At 42.5% G+C, this 18,258-nt stretch overlaps 2 protein-coding genes across 3 annotated transcripts; one reads left to right on the forward strand and one right to left on the reverse strand.

Annotated features, from left to right (window-relative positions):
• Positions 1-219: 219 nt before the first annotated feature.
• On the forward strand, positions 220-3,246 carry LOC131891962 (uncharacterized). Its single transcript, XM_059241668.1, has 2 exons — positions 220-1,150; positions 2,616-3,246. Exons 1-2 carry the CDS (start codon positions 358-360, stop codon positions 2,921-2,923), a joined length of 1,101 nt encoding a protein of 366 aa, XP_059097651.1. The 5' UTR covers positions 220-357; the 3' UTR covers positions 2,924-3,246.
• Positions 3,247-5,533: 2,287 nt separating this feature from the next.
• LOC131892112 (uncharacterized) lies at positions 5,534-17,068 on the reverse strand. 2 transcript variants are annotated; one of them, XM_059241867.1, is made up of 4 exons: positions 16,235-17,068; positions 15,247-15,492; positions 5,774-5,912; positions 5,534-5,714 (listed from the first exon to the last, which is right to left on the reverse strand). In XM_059241867.1, exons 1-4 carry the CDS (start codon positions 16,929-16,931, stop codon positions 5,639-5,641), a joined length of 1,158 nt encoding a protein of 385 aa, XP_059097850.1. In that variant the 5' UTR covers positions 16,932-17,068; the 3' UTR covers positions 5,534-5,638. The 2 variants fall into 2 exon arrangements, with proteins under 2 accessions (XP_059097850.1, XP_059097851.1); XM_059241868.1 differs by lacking the exon at positions 16,235-17,068 and adding an exon at positions 15,753-15,836 and having other exon boundaries at positions 5,535-5,714.
• Between the last annotated feature and the right edge of the window lie 1,190 nt (positions 17,069-18,258).

Raw genomic sequence — 18,258 nt, forward strand, 5'->3', positions numbered from 1 at the left:
CTAAATTACAGTAGTTAACCCTGGAATAGAGGGGTTGATAAGAAATTTTCGTCAGAAAACAAAGACAGCAAAGGAGAAATAGCCTTGATCAAGCAACATGAAGACCATGACTGTCCTGTACTTCATTCTCAAAACCCATTATTCTACCCGTTACTTATGACATTTATGACAGCGTCTTCAAACTGACCTGCTCAAAGTCCATAGGGCAATCCTGGACTCACCTTATTCATCATCATCTATTGTCAGTTCGTTGTCTTTGTGCTCCCCTAAACCCTGACCTTGAGGATTGAATCCTGTTACTATTACTATTATTATTATTATTTCAAATTGTGATCGTGATTCCCTCCTCCTCCTGCCATGGAGACGTTTCCCGAGATAGGCGTGTCTGACGACCGGGGGCGTTTGATTCCGGACGAGGGTCCGGAATCGCGTGTGACCCGTTGCCGCTCATGGTGTTTCACTTACCGTTGGTGCGTGGGGATCCTTCTCGTTCTGAGCTTGATCCTCTTGGGACATGCACTGGCCATCTATTACCTGTATTTCAAATGCAATTCCGCGGACTGCATCGGCTTAAAAATGATGACCCTGAACACGTGGGGCATGCCCAAATCTTTGGGCTCACAGTTCAAAGAGGAGCGCATGCAAGCCATTGGGCACGAAATTGCCAAAGGCGAACGAGATATTTATTTATTGGAAGAGCTCTGGATGGAGCCGGATTATGAAACGATTCGCGCCAGCTTGCCGGCCGGCTACCACATGACCTTGTTTCGCCAGCTGGCTCTGTCCACGTGCGATGGGCACGCCGGTCCCGAGTTCTGCTCCGGGCTGTCGGTCATCTCACGCTTTCCTCTCCTGGAGACGGAGTTCAACTCCTACACCTACCACGGCGACCCTTTAAAGGCTTGGATTGATGGCGAGTGGCTGGCCCGCAAAGGCGTGGGGCGGGTACGGATCCAACCTTTAAAGGGCTTGAGCGTGGACTTGTTTGTGACGCACACGGCGGCCGATCCGGACCCGAGTCACGGCTATAATAACAGCTACTATCGGGTGCGACAGGTCCAAGAGCTCATGGATAACTATGTGAAAAAGGCCACGGCCGATGTGGTCCTTTTGGGGGGTGACTTCAATGCTGGACCCAACAAAACCCAAGGTAAGATGATCCATGATGGGCGGGTTGAGACTGACTTATACTTTCTAAGCTGGCCGGGCCTGAAATTACGAAATGTCCGGCTCTGCCCCGGACATTTTTAAATTTCTATCTTGATTTGTTGCCGAAAAGATAGGGGAATATTAGTCGGTAAAGAAAAAGATAATGTACTAATGAAATAGATTTAACACAAAGAATTTCCCTATGCCCTGAGGGATGACAAATCAACGTAAAACAATTGGAATAAAGAATTTCCTTTTTGTATCAGATTAGATCAAAAATGCGAGTGATAAGTGTCCTCATACAGTTATTAGTTGTCCAGTAATAAATCCGATACCAGAAACCTTTTTAAAACTTCGCGAAAACCCCGGAAATTCGGAAGACGCCCGAAAATGTCGTCCCGGGATTGCGCCGGAGCCCTGAAATCGGTGGTGATGCTCGGATTGTTGTATCTTACACTAATTAAAATTAAGTTTTATCTTCATTCAAGAACATATACATTATTTTTAAAACTTAGAGTAAAATCCGGGATGTGCCTTTTGGCCTTGACCATAATTTGTCACGACAAAGTTTACCCCCCCTACTTAGTGTGGCGACAAAATTGAGGAAGTACTAGTTTTAATCAACAACTTGACTAAAGTAAAAAAACTGTATTTGTTTACCTTTAACTTTCAGCCTAGACACATTTTTCAGTGGCATTCCAGATTAACGCTACATTCAAGGAGGAGCTCGGTCTTCCAACTCAAATACGTTGGTAGACCAAATCTCATAAAAAGATTGAAAGGGGACAAAAAGACGAACTGTAACCTTTCATTTTAATGGTACTGGGGATTACATTCCCTGGGCGGTTAGAAAAGCCCGTTCAAAAACAAACCAAAAAAAAAAGGTAACGAAATCATTACTGACAAAATGTGTATGAACCTACTCGGTGGCGCTGATTCGCTTCTTGGCTCTAACACGAACTAGTTACTACTTTTTGATCGAAATTTCGTCCAATTTTCTTATGGCTCTAGATAATATGTTTTGGAACAAAAACTTGCATGCGAAAAGTATTTTGCCTATCCAGAAATTTTTAATAATTTGATTTTTTTGATGAATTTAATTTTCATGGTAAAATAACTTCCCGATGCCAACTGAATGATTGATCTCACTTTTTATTTACATGTCCCATTTTTTGGTTTAGTAAACATTATTCTGCCTAAACTATTTTGAAAAAAAAACCATTCAGGGTCTTCTCAGATCAACTAATACCAACTTGTAAGTGTATTATTGCTCCAGAACAAATTCTTGATATGCTTTTTGTCAGTCACACATGGCAATTTTGACGTTGAAAGACATCGGTTACAAAATCCGTAAACTTTTAAAGGAGTTGGAAATTTAATGAAACTCCTGGAAATTTGCTGGCAAAAACAAAGGGGCGTTTACTTGCAAAGGACTAAAACCATTTCATGTGCTCCTTATTTTACAGGTGAGCCGTATGGCATCATCCGCGGCTATATGAAGAACAGCATTGAGGAGTTCTTTTACAAACTGTTGACTTGGCTGAACCCTCAATACGCTACGTATGGCAACACAAAGAACACCTTCTCCAATACGTTTTTGCCCATCATATACGACTACATCTTTTACCATGCTCGTGACGAGAGTGCCGTGAACGTGTGGACCAATCTGTACGAGATGCCTTTCTTCAAGTTCTTTCTGCAAAAGGATCATGCCATCAGCTTCTCGGACCATGAAGCCGTTGAAGCCACCGTTTATGTGCAAAAGTTGCGCTGACATAGCTCAGATCCATTGGCTTCAGGTTTCGATGGGTTGATTTTGACTAGGTTTGGTGATGTCAATGGCGAAGTTGGTTGCGTGGGACTCGCGAAACCTAATCCAGAATTGCCAACGGCCTTGCTTGTGTCTATTCTTGTCAGGCATCTCTGATTCATTCCATATTCGCTGATCCCAATCAGCATTGTTATGGATCCCTCATTCAATTAACGCTGTCTCAGATATGGTCCACTATTCTACATTAACTTGACTTTGGTCACACATACACTAATGAACTCAACTGCTCGTGATATTATCGAATAAATGAATTACTGTACTGGAAATGGATAAATTGAATTAGATAAGCAAGGAGATCATTGTAGTGTTCTCTCGTCAATATGTATTCGCCCAAAGATGTACAGTAGTGATCAGTTAACTGCCACAATGTCAAAGAAGAAACATCGAGCTTGCATTGGAATATTGTGGTACTTGTCTGGTCTTGTCCAAGATCATCATTTCTATTTCTTCTAGGAAGGTGGCCATTCCCGGAGGATCAAAGGCCAAGATTAAAAAAATCTGGGCCAAGTTCCTAGACAATCCACATATCATTTGATCTTGCTATGGAGCACTTGAGATAATTTTTTAAGTACGTGAAGAGAACAGGGAGAGGGAACCCCTTAACAATGGTGGGCGAGATACATTCCAAGATTATGACTTTAAATGCTACGCCGACCTCGTAACCACTACCGGAATATAACCCCAAAACCTATCGAGTAAGATGGTTCCAATTATTGTTCAGCATTTGAACAGTATCTGAAAACGGTGCAAAATTTATATGGTCTTCTCTCATAATAAAAGCTTTTTTTCGGAGTCCGCATACTAATATTGTGGCTCTTGAAATTGAAAGGTTCACAACAATAAAAAAGAGGGATTTCTTTCAAGTTTGACCACCCTCCTTCTAGCTGTTCACAAGAGCATTCAATTTTTGCTCGAATGGTATGCCAATTGTTCTAAAGAAAACAATTTGAAACAAATTTGTTCTTATATTTATTGGCAAATAGAAGAATTGACAAAAAAATCCGGAAAAATAGTAGGTCTGAAATCAATGAAGTAACGTAAATATAGTTTTCGAGATCAATAAGTTCAATTTTCCGTCTAGCTTATTTATCACTACCAAATTTTACCAAATACTAAATAACTGAAAACACTTTGAAACAAATTTGTTCTTATATTTATTGGCAAATAGAAGAATTGACAAAAAAATCCGGAAAAATAGTAGGTCTGAAATCAATGAAGTAACGTAAATATAGTTTTCGAGATCAATAAGTTCAATTTTCCGTCTAGCTTATTTATCACTACCAAATTTTACCAAATACTAAATAACTGAAAACACTTTGAAACAAATTTGTTCTTATATTTATTGGCAAATAGAAGAATTGACAAAAAAATCCGGAAAACAATAGGTCTGAAATCAATGAAGTAACGTAAATATAGTATTCGAGATCAATAAGTTCAATTTTCTGTCTAGCTTATTTATCACTACCAAATTTTACCAAATACTAAATAACTGAAAACACTTTGAAACAAATTTGTTCATATGTGTATTGGCAAATAGAAGAATTGACAAAAAAATCCGGAAAACAAATAGGTCTGAAATCAATGAAGTAACGTAAATATAGTTTTCGAGATCAATAAGTTCAATTTTCCGTCTAGCTTATTTACCACTACCAAATTTTACCAAATACTAAATAACTGCTGTTATGCCAGAACCACACCAAAAACGACATTGATGAAAAGGAGAGGACCCAAAATTGATCCCTAAGGGAACACCCGACTTGACGTCATCCATGTCACTAAGGGATCCCTCAACCTTAACCATTTTACTTCCTATCCTGAATGAAGCTTCTCATCCAATTGAGAACCTTGTCTTGGATCCCAATGTCATGAAGTCTATTTAACAAAAGGCCATGATCTACTTTATCAAAGGCCTTGGCCAAATCAAGATAAACAACATCAACTGACTCGTATCTTTCCAGTTCCACAACGACCTGCTCTAAATGCTCAAACGGTTGGGTAACCGTGCTAAAATGTGTTTGGAACCCATGCTGGCTAGGAGGAAGGACTTCATGGATATCAAGAAACTCAACAAGTTCCAACTTAATGATCTTCTCAAACACCTTTGCAATATGCGAAGTGAGAGAAATCGCCCAGTTCGGACATTGAAGCAGAAGAGGAAGACGACGTCATCGTAAGATTTTGGAAGTTACCTGCTCTTTTTAGGCTTCTTAGCTCTTTAATAGGGGATTAGATTAGATTAGAAAAAAGTCCTCTTTGACTTATTTTTCCTCTTTCAGAACTTAAAATACAAAATGGCAACACTGACTTTCTGGATGCTCACAATGTATGTGCTTATGTACTCGGTTTAGAAACTTCGTGTAACGTCCTTACTATAATTACTGGGGAGCAACTAATCTCCTCCTTTGAAAATATCGGAACAACATGAGCTAGCTTCTGAGAGGATTGAAACTTGCCCTGGTCCAATATGCAACATATCAAGTACGATGCAATTCTTTTGTTTTACAGCCGGGAGTTATGGCGGAAGTTTCGAACTAGTCTTCATTCTATATTTTGAACTCAACTGGTAAGGATACTTTCAAATCTGTGTGTTTTTCGAGCGACGTGAATTATTATTGCCATCCTGAACAGTATATTTAAATTGTGTGGGGAATGAATCATTCACTCCATGATGTAGTTCACTGTCATGATGTCGAAGTATCGACCTCGCATTCGTTTATTTCGGCCATGTGGTACCCTGAAAGGAGATGAAAGACGTTCAATAAAGTTCAATGTAAAGCTTATGAGGTAGTCTACCTGGTCTTTTCGAAGAGCACCATTTCTCCTTCTTCTAAATACACGTCCATACGGCTACCGTCTGAATCATGGAGGATCAACGGCCAAGGTTCATCCAGATCTTGTCCAAGTTGCATTACAATTCCCATATCATATACTCCTGAAATTTAGCATTTGATATCACCGCAGATTTTTACAGTGATGGGATCAAACACGTACATATTCACAGGAGGTCACCGCTGGGGTTGTCAATTTACATTTTCAATGGGATATGAATTCACTAGTGGCATATGGGAAAAACAGTTCATTAGCCTCATAATGAAACCTTGGTTTTTTTTCTATCAAACCAGGGTTGCGTCTTTGCCCAAACCTAGCTTTTCACGTTATAATGAAAAAGCGCTTGTACTTTCCAAGATTTCTCGCAACCTTGATCCCATCACTATTTTTTTAATAACCTCATAAAAATGACAAAGCATGTTTATTAATCGGTTTTAACGCCAAAATGTCCCGATTTTATCTGAACTAAGCCCTAACAATGAATAACGATTTTTAAAGTCACAAAAGTGAAAGATTATATTTCTTTCTCTGTCATGATTTCAAAGAAGCTTAAAATGTTGTTTACCATTACTTATATCTAGTTCGCTGAACATGTACTTTTTGAAAATATATTATGGAGCCATCCAAAGTACAACTAGCCAAACAATCATTAAAGTTTTCAATATAATCAATGGATATAATATTTATTCAGTCTTCAGAAAAAGACTAAATAAAAAACATTGCCTGTCGTGACTATCTTTTCAGAATTAATGAGAATGTATAACTAAGTTCTGCTTTCCAGTTTGCTACCTATGGTTTGATCCCGGACTAATCAAGTCNTCACCGCTGGGGTTGTCAATTTACATTTTCAATGGGATATGAATTCACTAGTGGCATATGGGAAAAACAGTTCATTAGCCTCATAATGAAACCTTGGTTTTTTTTTCTATCAAACCAGGGTTGCGTCTTTGCCCAAACCTAGCTTTTCACGTTGTAATGAAAAAGCGCTTGTACTTTCCAAGATTTCTCGCAACCTTGATCCCATCACTATTTTTTTAATAACCTCACAAAAATGACAAAGCATGTTTATTAATCGGTTTTTAACGCCAAAATGTCCCAATTTTATCTGAACTAAGCCCTAACAATGAATAACGATTTTTAAAGTCACAAAAGTGAAAGATTATTTTTCTTTCTCTTGCATGATTTCAAAGTAGCTTAAAATGTTGTTTACCATTACTTATATCTAGTTCTCTAAACATGATGTTTTTGAAAATATATTATCGATCCATCCAAAGTACAACTAGCCAAACAATCATTAAAGTTTTCAATATAATCAATGGATATAATTTTTATTCAGTCTTCAGAAAAAGACTAAATCAAAAACATTGCCTGTCGTGATTATCTTTTCAGAATTAATGAGAATGTATACCTAAGTTCTGCTTTCCAGTTTGCTACCTACGGTTTGATCCCGGACTAGTCAAGTCCAGGCTTCTTTGTAGCAATTAAACTACAACATGAGTGCCTGCTTGGCCATCTTCACTGGGCGAACTTGTTTTTTAATTCCGAGGGTGAGGCAAAAATCGATGATGGTTGTGATAACAGGTGTCCCAATTGTGGGTTATTTCCATTCCATCATCAGATTGTACTGTAGACCAAATGAGAGAACTGCCATCTGTGTCCTTGGCAAACAAACAAAACGACGCGAAGTGTACTTTTGAAATTTGCAGAGCATATTCTAAAAAAAATACACTTTTAGCGTGGTTTAAGTTTTATAACGTGTTCAGTGTTTTTGAGATTGTGACAAAACAATGATATTTTTGTGATATTGAAAATAATCCGCACTTTTTGTAGGGGTATTTTCAAATTAAAACTTATAAGAAAACTCATTAAATCCCATGCAGCTCGGTAAAGATTAAATATAACACATCCTAACTTTTCAACCACGTATGCTCCCTAATTTCACCAAATAGGTTTGATAATCTGTTGTCGATAACATGTTTTGAGGCATGACAGTTTTTAATCTGAGCTATAATTTATTGAGCATTGTAGTCAAGGTCGTATTTTTACAATTTTGAAGCCAATATTCTTTTTCTTGGTTTTGGGGGCGATAACCAAAAATCTTTGAACACTATGTTCCAGAAATGTCGTGCTTTTTGTGCCAAAATCGTGGCATCAAACGTCGAACCTCTAATAACTCATTCAAACATTTATACCAGGGACAATGAAGCTATGGGAGAGCTATCATATAGGTAGAGGCTTGGAAGGTTGGGACTGTACAGTATTCAGAGAAGGTACGAAGAGCATCTGATATTTTGAGTTTTCAAAAGCATTCATGAGCTTTGTCCCAACCCAGGATTGTCGTGACCGTAGAGGTTTAACGTTCGTTTTGAGAGCACCTTCAAGCCGCTGAGAATCCAGACTAGTTAAAACAATGAAGTCCAACTCTCTTTTTTCTCGGGCTCCTTCATTGTTCAATTTGCTTCCCTCAAATATTCGTAGGTGTGTGTGCCGGGACCTTGTGCCCGGAACAAACCCACGTCAACCTTAGACCCTTCAGCGATGGCTTCGATTTTCATGGATTTTATTATTCGATATACCTCTTTTTTGAACAATAACAGCAAAGTAGAGCTGTAGCTCTTCCCGCCTTCTCGAATGAAACATTTAAGCATAACTGGTAGACACAAAGAACCGATACGAGCGCCGCAACGCGCGGCAAAATTCAAACAATTACATGGTGGCGAAATTAGGCCACCAACATCTGGCTCCCTCCAGACAACGACTGGGGTCTGGCACACGCGATCATCCAATTCGGGCCCCATCCTCCTAATTTTCCGACCCCAAACGCAGAATATCCTTGGCTCCCACGTCGGGGACTTCACCACTCTTCAATTCGGACACAGGCAGGAGCAAAACTAACTTGTTGGACGGACGATGGTAAATGGGTTGGTCTTCCTGTGGAGGCTTGTTTCGATCTGTATTGCGATCTCCCACTCTGGCTCGCACACTACGCACCACGCCTTCCCCGTCTGGGAATGTGTCTTCCACTATAGCCATCCGCCAATCATTCCGCATTGGGTTGTCTTCTTTGATCAGAACAATATCTCCTTTCGCTAGGTTCCTTCTCTCGCTCAACCACTTGGCTCGTGGCTGAAGCGACTCCAAATACTCATGCCGAAAACGAGTCCAAAATTGTTCGGCCAGATACTGCGTTCGCCTCCACTGTCTCCGGCAGTAGACATCGTTCTTGACGAAGGTGCCAGGGGGAGGAAGCGAGACCTTGGATTTTTGGGTGAGAATTATGGCTGGGGAAAGGGGTAACGGACTTTTGGGATCGCTAAGACAATCCACGGTGAGTGGGCGTGAGTTGACGATACTTTCCACTTCGCACATGAGGGTATGGAAAGTCTCATCGTTCAGAACATGGCCGTGATCCCGCATTAGAGACGAAAGGATGGTGCGTATCGATCTAATTTGGCGCTCCCATACCCCGCCAAAGTTAGAAGCGGCAGGTGGGTTTCGCCTTTGACCTTCGTAGTCGGCACCACGCTCATGCAGGAAGGTCGCTAATTTCCCTTTGTCCATTTCCTCTAAGGCCTCCTTTAATTCCCGCTCGGCACCCACGAAATTCAAACCGTTATCGGACCGTAATAAGCGGATAGGTCCACGCCGAGAAATCATTCGCCTCAAACAGGCAATGAACGAAGAGGTGTCCATTGTTTGAGCCACTTCGATGTGGATGGCTCGGGATCCTAAGCACGAGAAGATGACACCATACCTCTTCTCGTCTTTGCGCTTATTTCTGATTAGGAATGGGCCAAAGAAATCGGCTCCGACGAAGGTGAATGGGGGCGCAACTTGTAGGCGGTCCAACGGCAGGTCAGCCATAAGCGGTTGCTCAGAGCGGCCGCGCAAGTATTTGCATCTTACACAGCGGGAAATAAGACCTCGCACCACAGAGTTTATTCCAATGACCCAAAAACCACTTTGACGCACAGAGTTTATTGTCGTTCCACGCCCACCGTGGGCCACTTCTTGATGGTGGGCCATCACAACTAATTCTGTCAGCCGACTCTTCTTTGGGAGGATTCTTGGATTGACATCTTCATCCACAAGCTTGTTCAATCGGCCTCCAACTCGGAGCACCCCGCTCTCATCTAGGAAAGGGGACGACTTGGACAATGGACTAGTCTTTGTAACAAACACTCGTCTTCTCCCATTAGTCGGCAGTTCAGCCCCCGACTTACATTCTGGGAAACTGTGTGCTTGTTCCCATTGCACCAGGATCCTCTCGGCTCGTTCAAGGAGCTCGATTTTCCTTGACGGATCCGGTCTTTGTTTCTTCTTTAAGAAGTCAACAAACTCAATCCAAACACACAGTGACCTCTTCAATCGATTCCATGAGGAGTGACGGTCTAGTAATAGTTGAATGAGGCCACTCCCTTGTACCATGATGGCTAGTACAACTTTTGTCCTTTTCACTTCTGGATCCCCCTCCACAATTCGATACACATGGCTGGGTGGGGATTTCCACGGAGTGTCCTGCTTCCACAAGAAACTAGGACCACAAAACCATCGATGACGACAGTCGACATCTTGACAATTTAGCCCGCGAGACGCATCGTCAGCCGGGTTCTCAGACGACTCAATATATCGCCACGAGTCTGAGGTGGTGAGCTCTCTGATTTTGCCAACTCTATTGGCCACAAAAAGATGGAAGCGCTTCTCTTCATTTGAAAATTAACCAAGGACCACCATACTGTCTGTCCAATAAAAACACTTCAAACCGTCTAAACCCAATTCACTCTTAATTTGGCCGGCCAAAGTAGCCGACAACACGGCTCCAACCAGCTCTAGGCGCGGAATAGTTGTGGCCTGGCGAGGCGCAACTCGGGACTTTCCAGCAACAAAGCTCACTTGTACTCGCCCGTCTTCGTCCTCAAGTCGCAAAAATATGACGGCACCATAACCAACACTGGAGCCGTCCGAAAAACAATGGAGCTCCCGGGCCCGCACCTTTCCAAACCCGGGGGGTCCAAAGGACCGTGGAACACTGAGTTTGACAAGGTTGGTAAGATCATTAGTCCAAAGCTTCCAAGCATCACAAACACCGTCAGGTAAAACTTCGTCCCATCCGATTTTGGCAGAGCAAGCTTCTTGAAGGATTAGCCTGCCTTTGAGAAGAACGGCCGCGGCCATCCCGATGGGGTCATATATACTCGCTATCACCGAGAGAATGGTTCGACGTGTCACGTTGGAAGACGATATTGACACCGAGAACCCCAAAGTGTCATTTTGCACATTCCATAAAACGCCCAGTGCTCGTTCAACGGGCAATTCGTCCGAATCTAGCTTCACTTGATGAAGAGTTGGATTCCGATTGCCTTCTGGTACAGAGTTGAGAAAATCACGCGAGTTGGATACGAACTTCGTCAACTCGAATCCACCTTTGAGACACAACCTGGAGACGTCTCTGGCGATCCTGATTGCCTCCTCGACTGACTGAACGCTTTTCAGACAGTCATCGACATAAAAATTGCGATGGATTGTTTTAACAGCTTCCGGTGCAAAGCTTGAACCATGCTCAATGGCAGTCCGCTTTAAGGCGTAATTGGAACAGCCGGGCGAACTTCGACCTCCAAAGAGATGTCTAGTCATCTCAAACTCCACCATCCGTCCATCCACGTCATTGTCTTCGAACCACCAAAAACGAAGGTAATTCATATCCTCTTCAGGGACCATGACTTGGTAAAACATTTTTCGTATGTCAGCCATGAAGGCCACTGGCCCCAAACGGAAACGATGAAGGACGCCCACCAACTGATTTGTCATGTCGGGCCCCGTTAACAAGCCGTCGTTGATAGCAACTCCACCCACTTTGTTGGCACAATTGAACACGACTCTGAATTTCTTCTTTTGAGGGTGGTAGACACCGTGATGAGGTATGTAGTGGTTACTTCTTTCCTGGGTCAACAACAATTTCTTCTTGCTGATTTGGCGTGCGTACCCGTTTTCGAGGAGATCGTTCATAAATTTGAAATAATCGTTTCCAAGGGTCGAGTCGCGCCCGAACCTTCTTTTCAAGGACACGAGTCGATTCTTGGCGATTTCGCGACTAGGTTCCATAACGAAGGGACGATTCTTGAACGGCAACGGGACCTCATAACGACCATCCACATATCTAGTCCCGTTCTTCACGATCTCCAAGAACTTCAAGTCGTCCATTGAAAGCTTGTCGGCCACTAGATTCAACAAACTTGCTGGGTGAGTGGGAGTGCTAAAATCAATATCAGCAAGACCAGCTAACATCTCAGATACTCCCAAGTCCTTCAGAACCTCCCTGCCCACGATATTGGAGGGGATAGCTATGGTTCGGCTGCAGCTAATTTGACTCACGGGCTGCCCTTCTTTTAACGGGCCCATGATTGACCAGCCCAAACGAGTTCTGACGGCATAGGGGGCTTGAGGGTTCGTTTCATCGCCCATCTTGACCTCGAGCGGCCGGAGGGCCAAAGGATTGTCCACGCCAATCAACAGCAGCACAGGAAGATTCACGTTTAAACTCGCAATGTCTTGAGAAATGGGATCAAACGCCTTCCATTTCTTGATCAGATTTGGCGTCGCCACTTCACTCAGCTTCAGAGGAATGGCTTCACGAGCATACGCGGTTCCAAGTCTCAAACTTCCTTTCCCATCTGGTGTTTGTACCGTCAAACCAGATATCACTTCGGTATCTGTTGTGTTCTCTCCATTGATGGTTTCCACCCTCAGCTTCGTTTTGGGTCCAGAAAGACCCAGTTCGCTCAACAATCTTGTGGCGACAAAGGTTCCAGAGCTAAGGGTATCCAATAAGGCTAGGCCTTCAACCATCTTTCCCGGACGTTTTTCATGCTTGATGCAGACTCTCACCACGCTCATGGCAACAACCTCATTTCCGATATCCATAGCATGGGAAGTCACTTCGGATCCTTCTGGAGGTGGCAGATCCACGTTCTTATGCAAGGTAGTTGGGTGCATGCCTCCACATTTGGTGCACTTCTTTCTCTCTAGGCAACGACGCGAAATGTGACCTCTTTTTAGGCACCCAAAACACGCCCCTGTTCTTTGTACCACGTCTTTCCTCTCCTCCAAGGTTTGAGCGTTGAAAGCCCGACATTCTTCGACGCCGTGGTCATGTCCACAATTCAAACACCCGTCTCTTGATTTCGGTCGGCGTTCCGCCAAGGTTACGAATGCAGAAACCTTTCTATTTGACCGAAACGGTCCCACCTTTGATTCTGAGGCTTGGTCCACGTTGGGCTTAAAAGGGGCCGACGAAGCTACTGACTTCAAGGCTTCCTCTCCATAGGCTGGGTCTTGGGCTCTCTCCAGCAATTCTTCAACTACACCGATTAGGTCTCGAAAGGGGCCTTGTTCACTCGACTCACGCCTGCTCTTGATCACGACGCTCCTAAAGGCGTTACGACCACTGTACGAGAGTTTCTTCACCAAAACTTGAATCACTCGATGCGAGTCCAACTCGAACCGATCAACCACGGAGGAAGCATGCAAGAGAGCATGATGAAAATCCCGATAAGACTTGACACAATTATCCTTCAGGGTGGGCCAATGCATTAAACCATCAATCACTTTGGTGGCCACCATTACTTCGTTTCCATACGCTTTCTTCAGTAAGCGCTTTGCTTCTTCATAACACTTTCCGTCGCCTAGGAAAGCACAGCCACGAATGAGACTCTTTGGATCCCCGTCCACCACTTCCATAAGACGACTCAACCTTGATCTTTGATCCTCAAGATTGCGTTCAATGACGTCTTCTACTTGCTTCCAGAAATGATGGAAGCTCAAAGGATCACCACGGTACACATCGATCTTTGAGCTGAATGCCGTTTGACGCTTCATCATTTCGATCATCATGAACGCCTCGCTCTTCTGGGGAATTGCAGGTGCTGGCACGGAAAATGAAACCGCATCCGGATTCAGACAATGTGCCGTCCGATCCAAGGGTACATTTCTGACCGGTGAAAAAGAGCGCGCTCCAACCATGCCCTGATTGGCTTTGGGAAGGGCTTGGATTACGGGGCTACATCGATCTTCTTCACCCAACAATTCAGCAGCCTCAGCCTCTAATCCTTCAATTTCGCACTGGCGTTCTAGCTTTTGCAGTTGCTCGTTCATGGACAGCTTCTTGGCCGCGGCCTGGGCCGCTTCGTTGGCCATCGCCAGTTTCACTCTAGCGATCTCATCCGCCCGTGCATCTTCAGCCTTCTTCTTGGCCAAACTCATCCGTATCTCAAGTCGTCGTTGACTTGAGGCTGACGATCGAATGGACTGCTTGGAGCACAAACTGCCCGCCTCGCTCCTCCTTTCTTCCAAATTGAGGGCGTAGTCCTGGGCCAAGTTCAACCATTTCGACGATTCTTCATCCACCGCTTCTTTCATGGATGACAGCTCCTTAATTTCCACTTCGTCCGATACAACGACACATTCTTGACTCAGTCTTCGCACCTCCGAGAGAAGCTCCATGTGGGCAGACATCGCAGCCGTCAATTGAGACAACGAAACTGCTCCACTCATGAACTCTTCTGCCCATAGAGATACATGGCTCCTGAGCGCCTTGACGGCTCGTTCCAATTCGGGTTTGATCAATGACCTCCGGTATCCCTTGCCGGCCATGGTCATGGTCCGAGTTCTTTCCCTTGATTCGTCTACAAGATCCATCGCTTCCATTCTTGCATCTTTGGGGGTCCCCACGTGCTCGTCACTCGATTTGTCACCGCGTTCCATTTTTCGATCCAATTTCCGGGACGGGAAAGGGTTAAGCTCTACTAATGTGTGTGCCGGGACCTTGTGCCCGGAACAAACCCACGTCAACCTTAGACCCTTCAGCGATGGCTTCGATTTTCATGGATTTTATTATTCGATATACCTCTTTTTTGAACAATAACAGCAACGTAGAGCTGTAGCTCTTCCCGCCTTCTCGAATGAAACCTTTAAGCATAACTGGTAGACACAAAGAACCGATACGAGCGCCGCAACGCGCGGCAAAATTCAAACAATTACATGGTGGCGAAATTAGGCCACCAACAGTAGGTAATCCCGTATTCAAGGGCTAGCCGGATTCACCAATTGTAATTTGTTGGTGGATCAGTTATTATATGAATATAAAGTTCAGTAAAATAAATACCCGCAAGTGAATCTGATGACAATTGCGTAATGTACCAATTGAAAACTCTCAAAAGTGAAAAAAGTTTTCATTTGACTGTACTTTTCTTTCATTACTTTCTTTGGTCTTTAAATCCTGCAAAGAAATCAGTTTATTGATGAGCTTTGAACCGCGTGTTTTCTACGGCGCAGTAACTTGTAGAAATCCAGAGCAAAACCGAAGGAAGCCAATGACATATGGCTCCATTTGGAATTAAGAAACGAAACCAACTGACATCTGGCCTAGGAATCATACTTACCCGTGTTGTCAATGTGAGTGGACAAAAAACTGTCGTTGAGATATCGTCGCATGCCAGACACCAAAGCCGGGGTGAGGTTTTTGCCTGTCAATCTCTCCAATTCTGGTTCCAGCATCAGGGCGATCATGGCCCGATCTTCCACGGAGAGGTGATGAATGTTCATTTTGGTGATCTCTTTGATTTGGCATTCCTCGTCGTCAGTGTAATTGATTTCCAAGCAATCAAAAGTTCCGTGGGTACAATTCTCTATAAACATGATGGATGGGTCTTGTAAAAAGAAGGGTTCTAATTTCTATCATTTTTTGAGAACGGGTTTGAAATTTACGATGATATTTTGTCATTCTCGAAAAAGCTGCTAGAGGTGTGAAGTGTTCAAAGTTAATGATTAAGCTTTAAAAGAGACTCAGGCACTAAGAACGAATATATTTTACTACGATTTTGCGCTAACATTTGGCACTCCGGCACCGTTTAGCATTTTCTGATTGAAGGCATTATAAAATTCTTACTTTTCTCACTCTCAGACAACATTGCATCTTTTGAACTGGTTTTCCAATGAACACGGTACTTGCTGATGTTAGATCGGGGTGAAAGTAAGTTCCTGTTTTCAGGTTTGCCATTCAGACACATCTTGATGGCAGATTATGCCAGATCATTGAGGTATTATTAGCACACTTGGTCAAAAGTAGCGAATCAATGACTAATCAAGTTGAATTATTAACTATATAAAGTAAATAAGCATTCACTTTTTCGTTGACAAAGCCAACCAATACCTATCACCAAATGTCATGGAATCACAGAGGCACAAGATTTCATTTTTTTGCATTGATCTGATCTTGAGTGGGGGAAGTTATTGAGTGGACCAAAAATGTTCATTTACTTGGGACCATCAACATTATTAATACACTTAACCTGTTTTCCAATGGAAATGACTGTTTCCATATGGATTGTTCCTAACTTTTAAGATTAAGCTATATGGTGAACTAATTACCTCTAACAGGGATGTTTTCATTAAACTCATCATGGTATCCCTTGACAATGGCATATATTTGGGGCGGTACTTTAGCCTTTTGGGGACGGAATGCACTGTTCTTGTGTATTGCTCCAGTCATGTTCTTGGTCCAAGCATTGAAAGAGCTGGTCAACAGAGTGTACCTGGAGTGAAATGTTTGATGTCGGCTTGGATCACAGATGTTGTGCTCAAATCCAAAATAGTCCTTGATCACATTGTTTGTGCCACCAATTTGATGGAATAGATTCCTGTATGTGGGTTCCACTTTGTCTTGATGGATGTCCCAATACTCTTTGCAACTCTGTCGACATTTCAAAACTGTCTGGATGGCCAGCTGAGGTTCGAATTGAGTAACGCCCTCTGGCGTTTGATAGAGCCCCAAACATGCCCCATTGGCCACCAACTTAGGGCAGTACAACTCCTCGTCACCACAATAAAACGATGAAGGGAAAAGTTCCTGGGATGGGTATGCACTATTTACACTTAAAAGCAATAAAATAACTATTTGAAGAGAAGAGGATCGTGTCTCCATGACTGGTCTGTTTGACCACGGACTCTGTAATGCTGTCTGTATTCGTTTGCTGCCGATGAAAATCAGGTTATTCACCTGAGATTTCTCCGAACTGAAACCAAGAGTGTCCGACCCTGTTACCAGAGCAGCAGCACTCGCAATCATTCCCCAAGCGAGGAAGGATCAGGTTTGAGGCAGATTTCCTTCCATCCTGGTTCGAGGGAAACAATGCAAGTGGCTCAAATTCTAGATCTGAATTATTGAAAGCCCAACAATTGACTTGTCGATGTATAATCACTGCAGAAAGTCAAGGAGTAAGACAGTGATAAGTGAAGTTAATGTAACAAACTCTCACAATTTTAAATTAGCCATCGTTAATTTCCGAGTCAATTTCTTTGTTGCACTTTGTTCATATTATTCAAAAAAGCTTGGGTCAATTTCTTGGCAAAATGTTAAGATAATGGTTTTTAATTGCATAACGAAGGCTTAGTTTTCTACCCATTGACGAGATTTGAAAAATTGACGCAGAAATTCTTCACTTGTCTTGTACATTTGGAATTTTTGCATTTTTCACGGTTTCAAGTCTCAAATTCCAGCTTTTTTCTTACATATTCCCATTTTCCAGATTATTGATTCAAAATATTCAAGCACATGGCTTGCTCGATTTTCTTTTGGCAAATTAGACCCATCCAATTTTCTTTTCTTCTGTTTTTCTTGATAATTTTACATTTGATCAACCATTTAAGATGCAACTAATTGAGCCATCAAAACCAATTTGCTGCCAAAAAAAATTAGCTCTCGTTTTCCACTAAAGATCAGATCAGAGTGGAAGATTCTGTTCTTAAAAACAGTTTCTGCGTTTCACTGCAGGTCCGTGATTTATCAAAAGAGATGGTTTTCCAAATTCCATTCAATTAAGCCCTTCCACAATCTATTAGTTGAATGGAAGCCTTTTCAAGGAACTAAATGTAACTTTCTTCCATGCTCATTTACAGTTGTGCTTGCATTTGCTGTCTTCCTTGTCGTATTTTTACGGCGTATTTCAATCATCTTAAATTCAACTAGCTCAAAAAATCAGTGTGATGATTCTTTGTTGTCCCTTTGTTGATTATTCACATGTATACAAGAAAGTAAAAAATACAGCTAAAACATACTAAATATTCAAGACAGAAACAAAGACAAAAAGAGAGTTAACAACCAGCTGCAAGATTCAATCTCATTTATTTTTGCAACACCTTTCCCAATTATCGAATGTTTCATGAAGACGAAGAAACACGTTAACGCCAACGACAGAAACTGAGGGTCTTTTCAAATCCCTAAATGTTTTGAAAATCAAGGACCTAGCTAAACAAAATCAGATGAGGTTTCTCTTTTGCTGCATGAAAGGAACCGTCCCCAGTGAAGTCAACCTCTACACTTTCAAAGTACGAAGAGGCGGTGATATATATTTTAGCTCACCTTTAGTCAAATCATCATGGCTTCAAAACCTCCC

This window comes from Tigriopus californicus, chromosome 12, assembly GCF_007210705.1.
Source record: "Tigriopus californicus strain San Diego chromosome 12, Tcal_SD_v2.1, whole genome shotgun sequence".
In the NCBI taxonomy this organism is placed as follows: domain Eukaryota; kingdom Metazoa; phylum Arthropoda; class Copepoda; order Harpacticoida; family Harpacticidae; genus Tigriopus; species Tigriopus californicus.

Bases quoted from the DNA above. Each gene is read 5' to 3' on its own strand.
- LOC131891962 (XM_059241668.1), top strand. From the start codon at position 358: ATGGAGACGTTTCCCGAGATAGGCGTGTCTGACGACCGGGGGCGTTTG. The intron at 1,151-2,615 runs GTAAGATGATCC...CTTATTTTACAG, and splicing joins TGGACCCAACAAAACCCAAG to GTGAGCCGTATGGCATCATC.
- LOC131892112 (XM_059241867.1), bottom strand. From the start codon at position 16,931: ATGATTGCGAGTGCTGCTGCTCTGGTAACAGGGTCGGACACTCTTGGT. The intron at 5,913-15,246 runs GTAAGTATGATT...GCTAAATTTCAG, and splicing joins CACTCACATTGACAACACGG to GAGTATATGATATGGGAATT. The intron at 5,715-5,773 runs GTAGACTACCTC...ATCTCCTTTCAG, and splicing joins GTGCTCTTCGAAAAGACCAG to GGTACCACATGGCCGAAATA.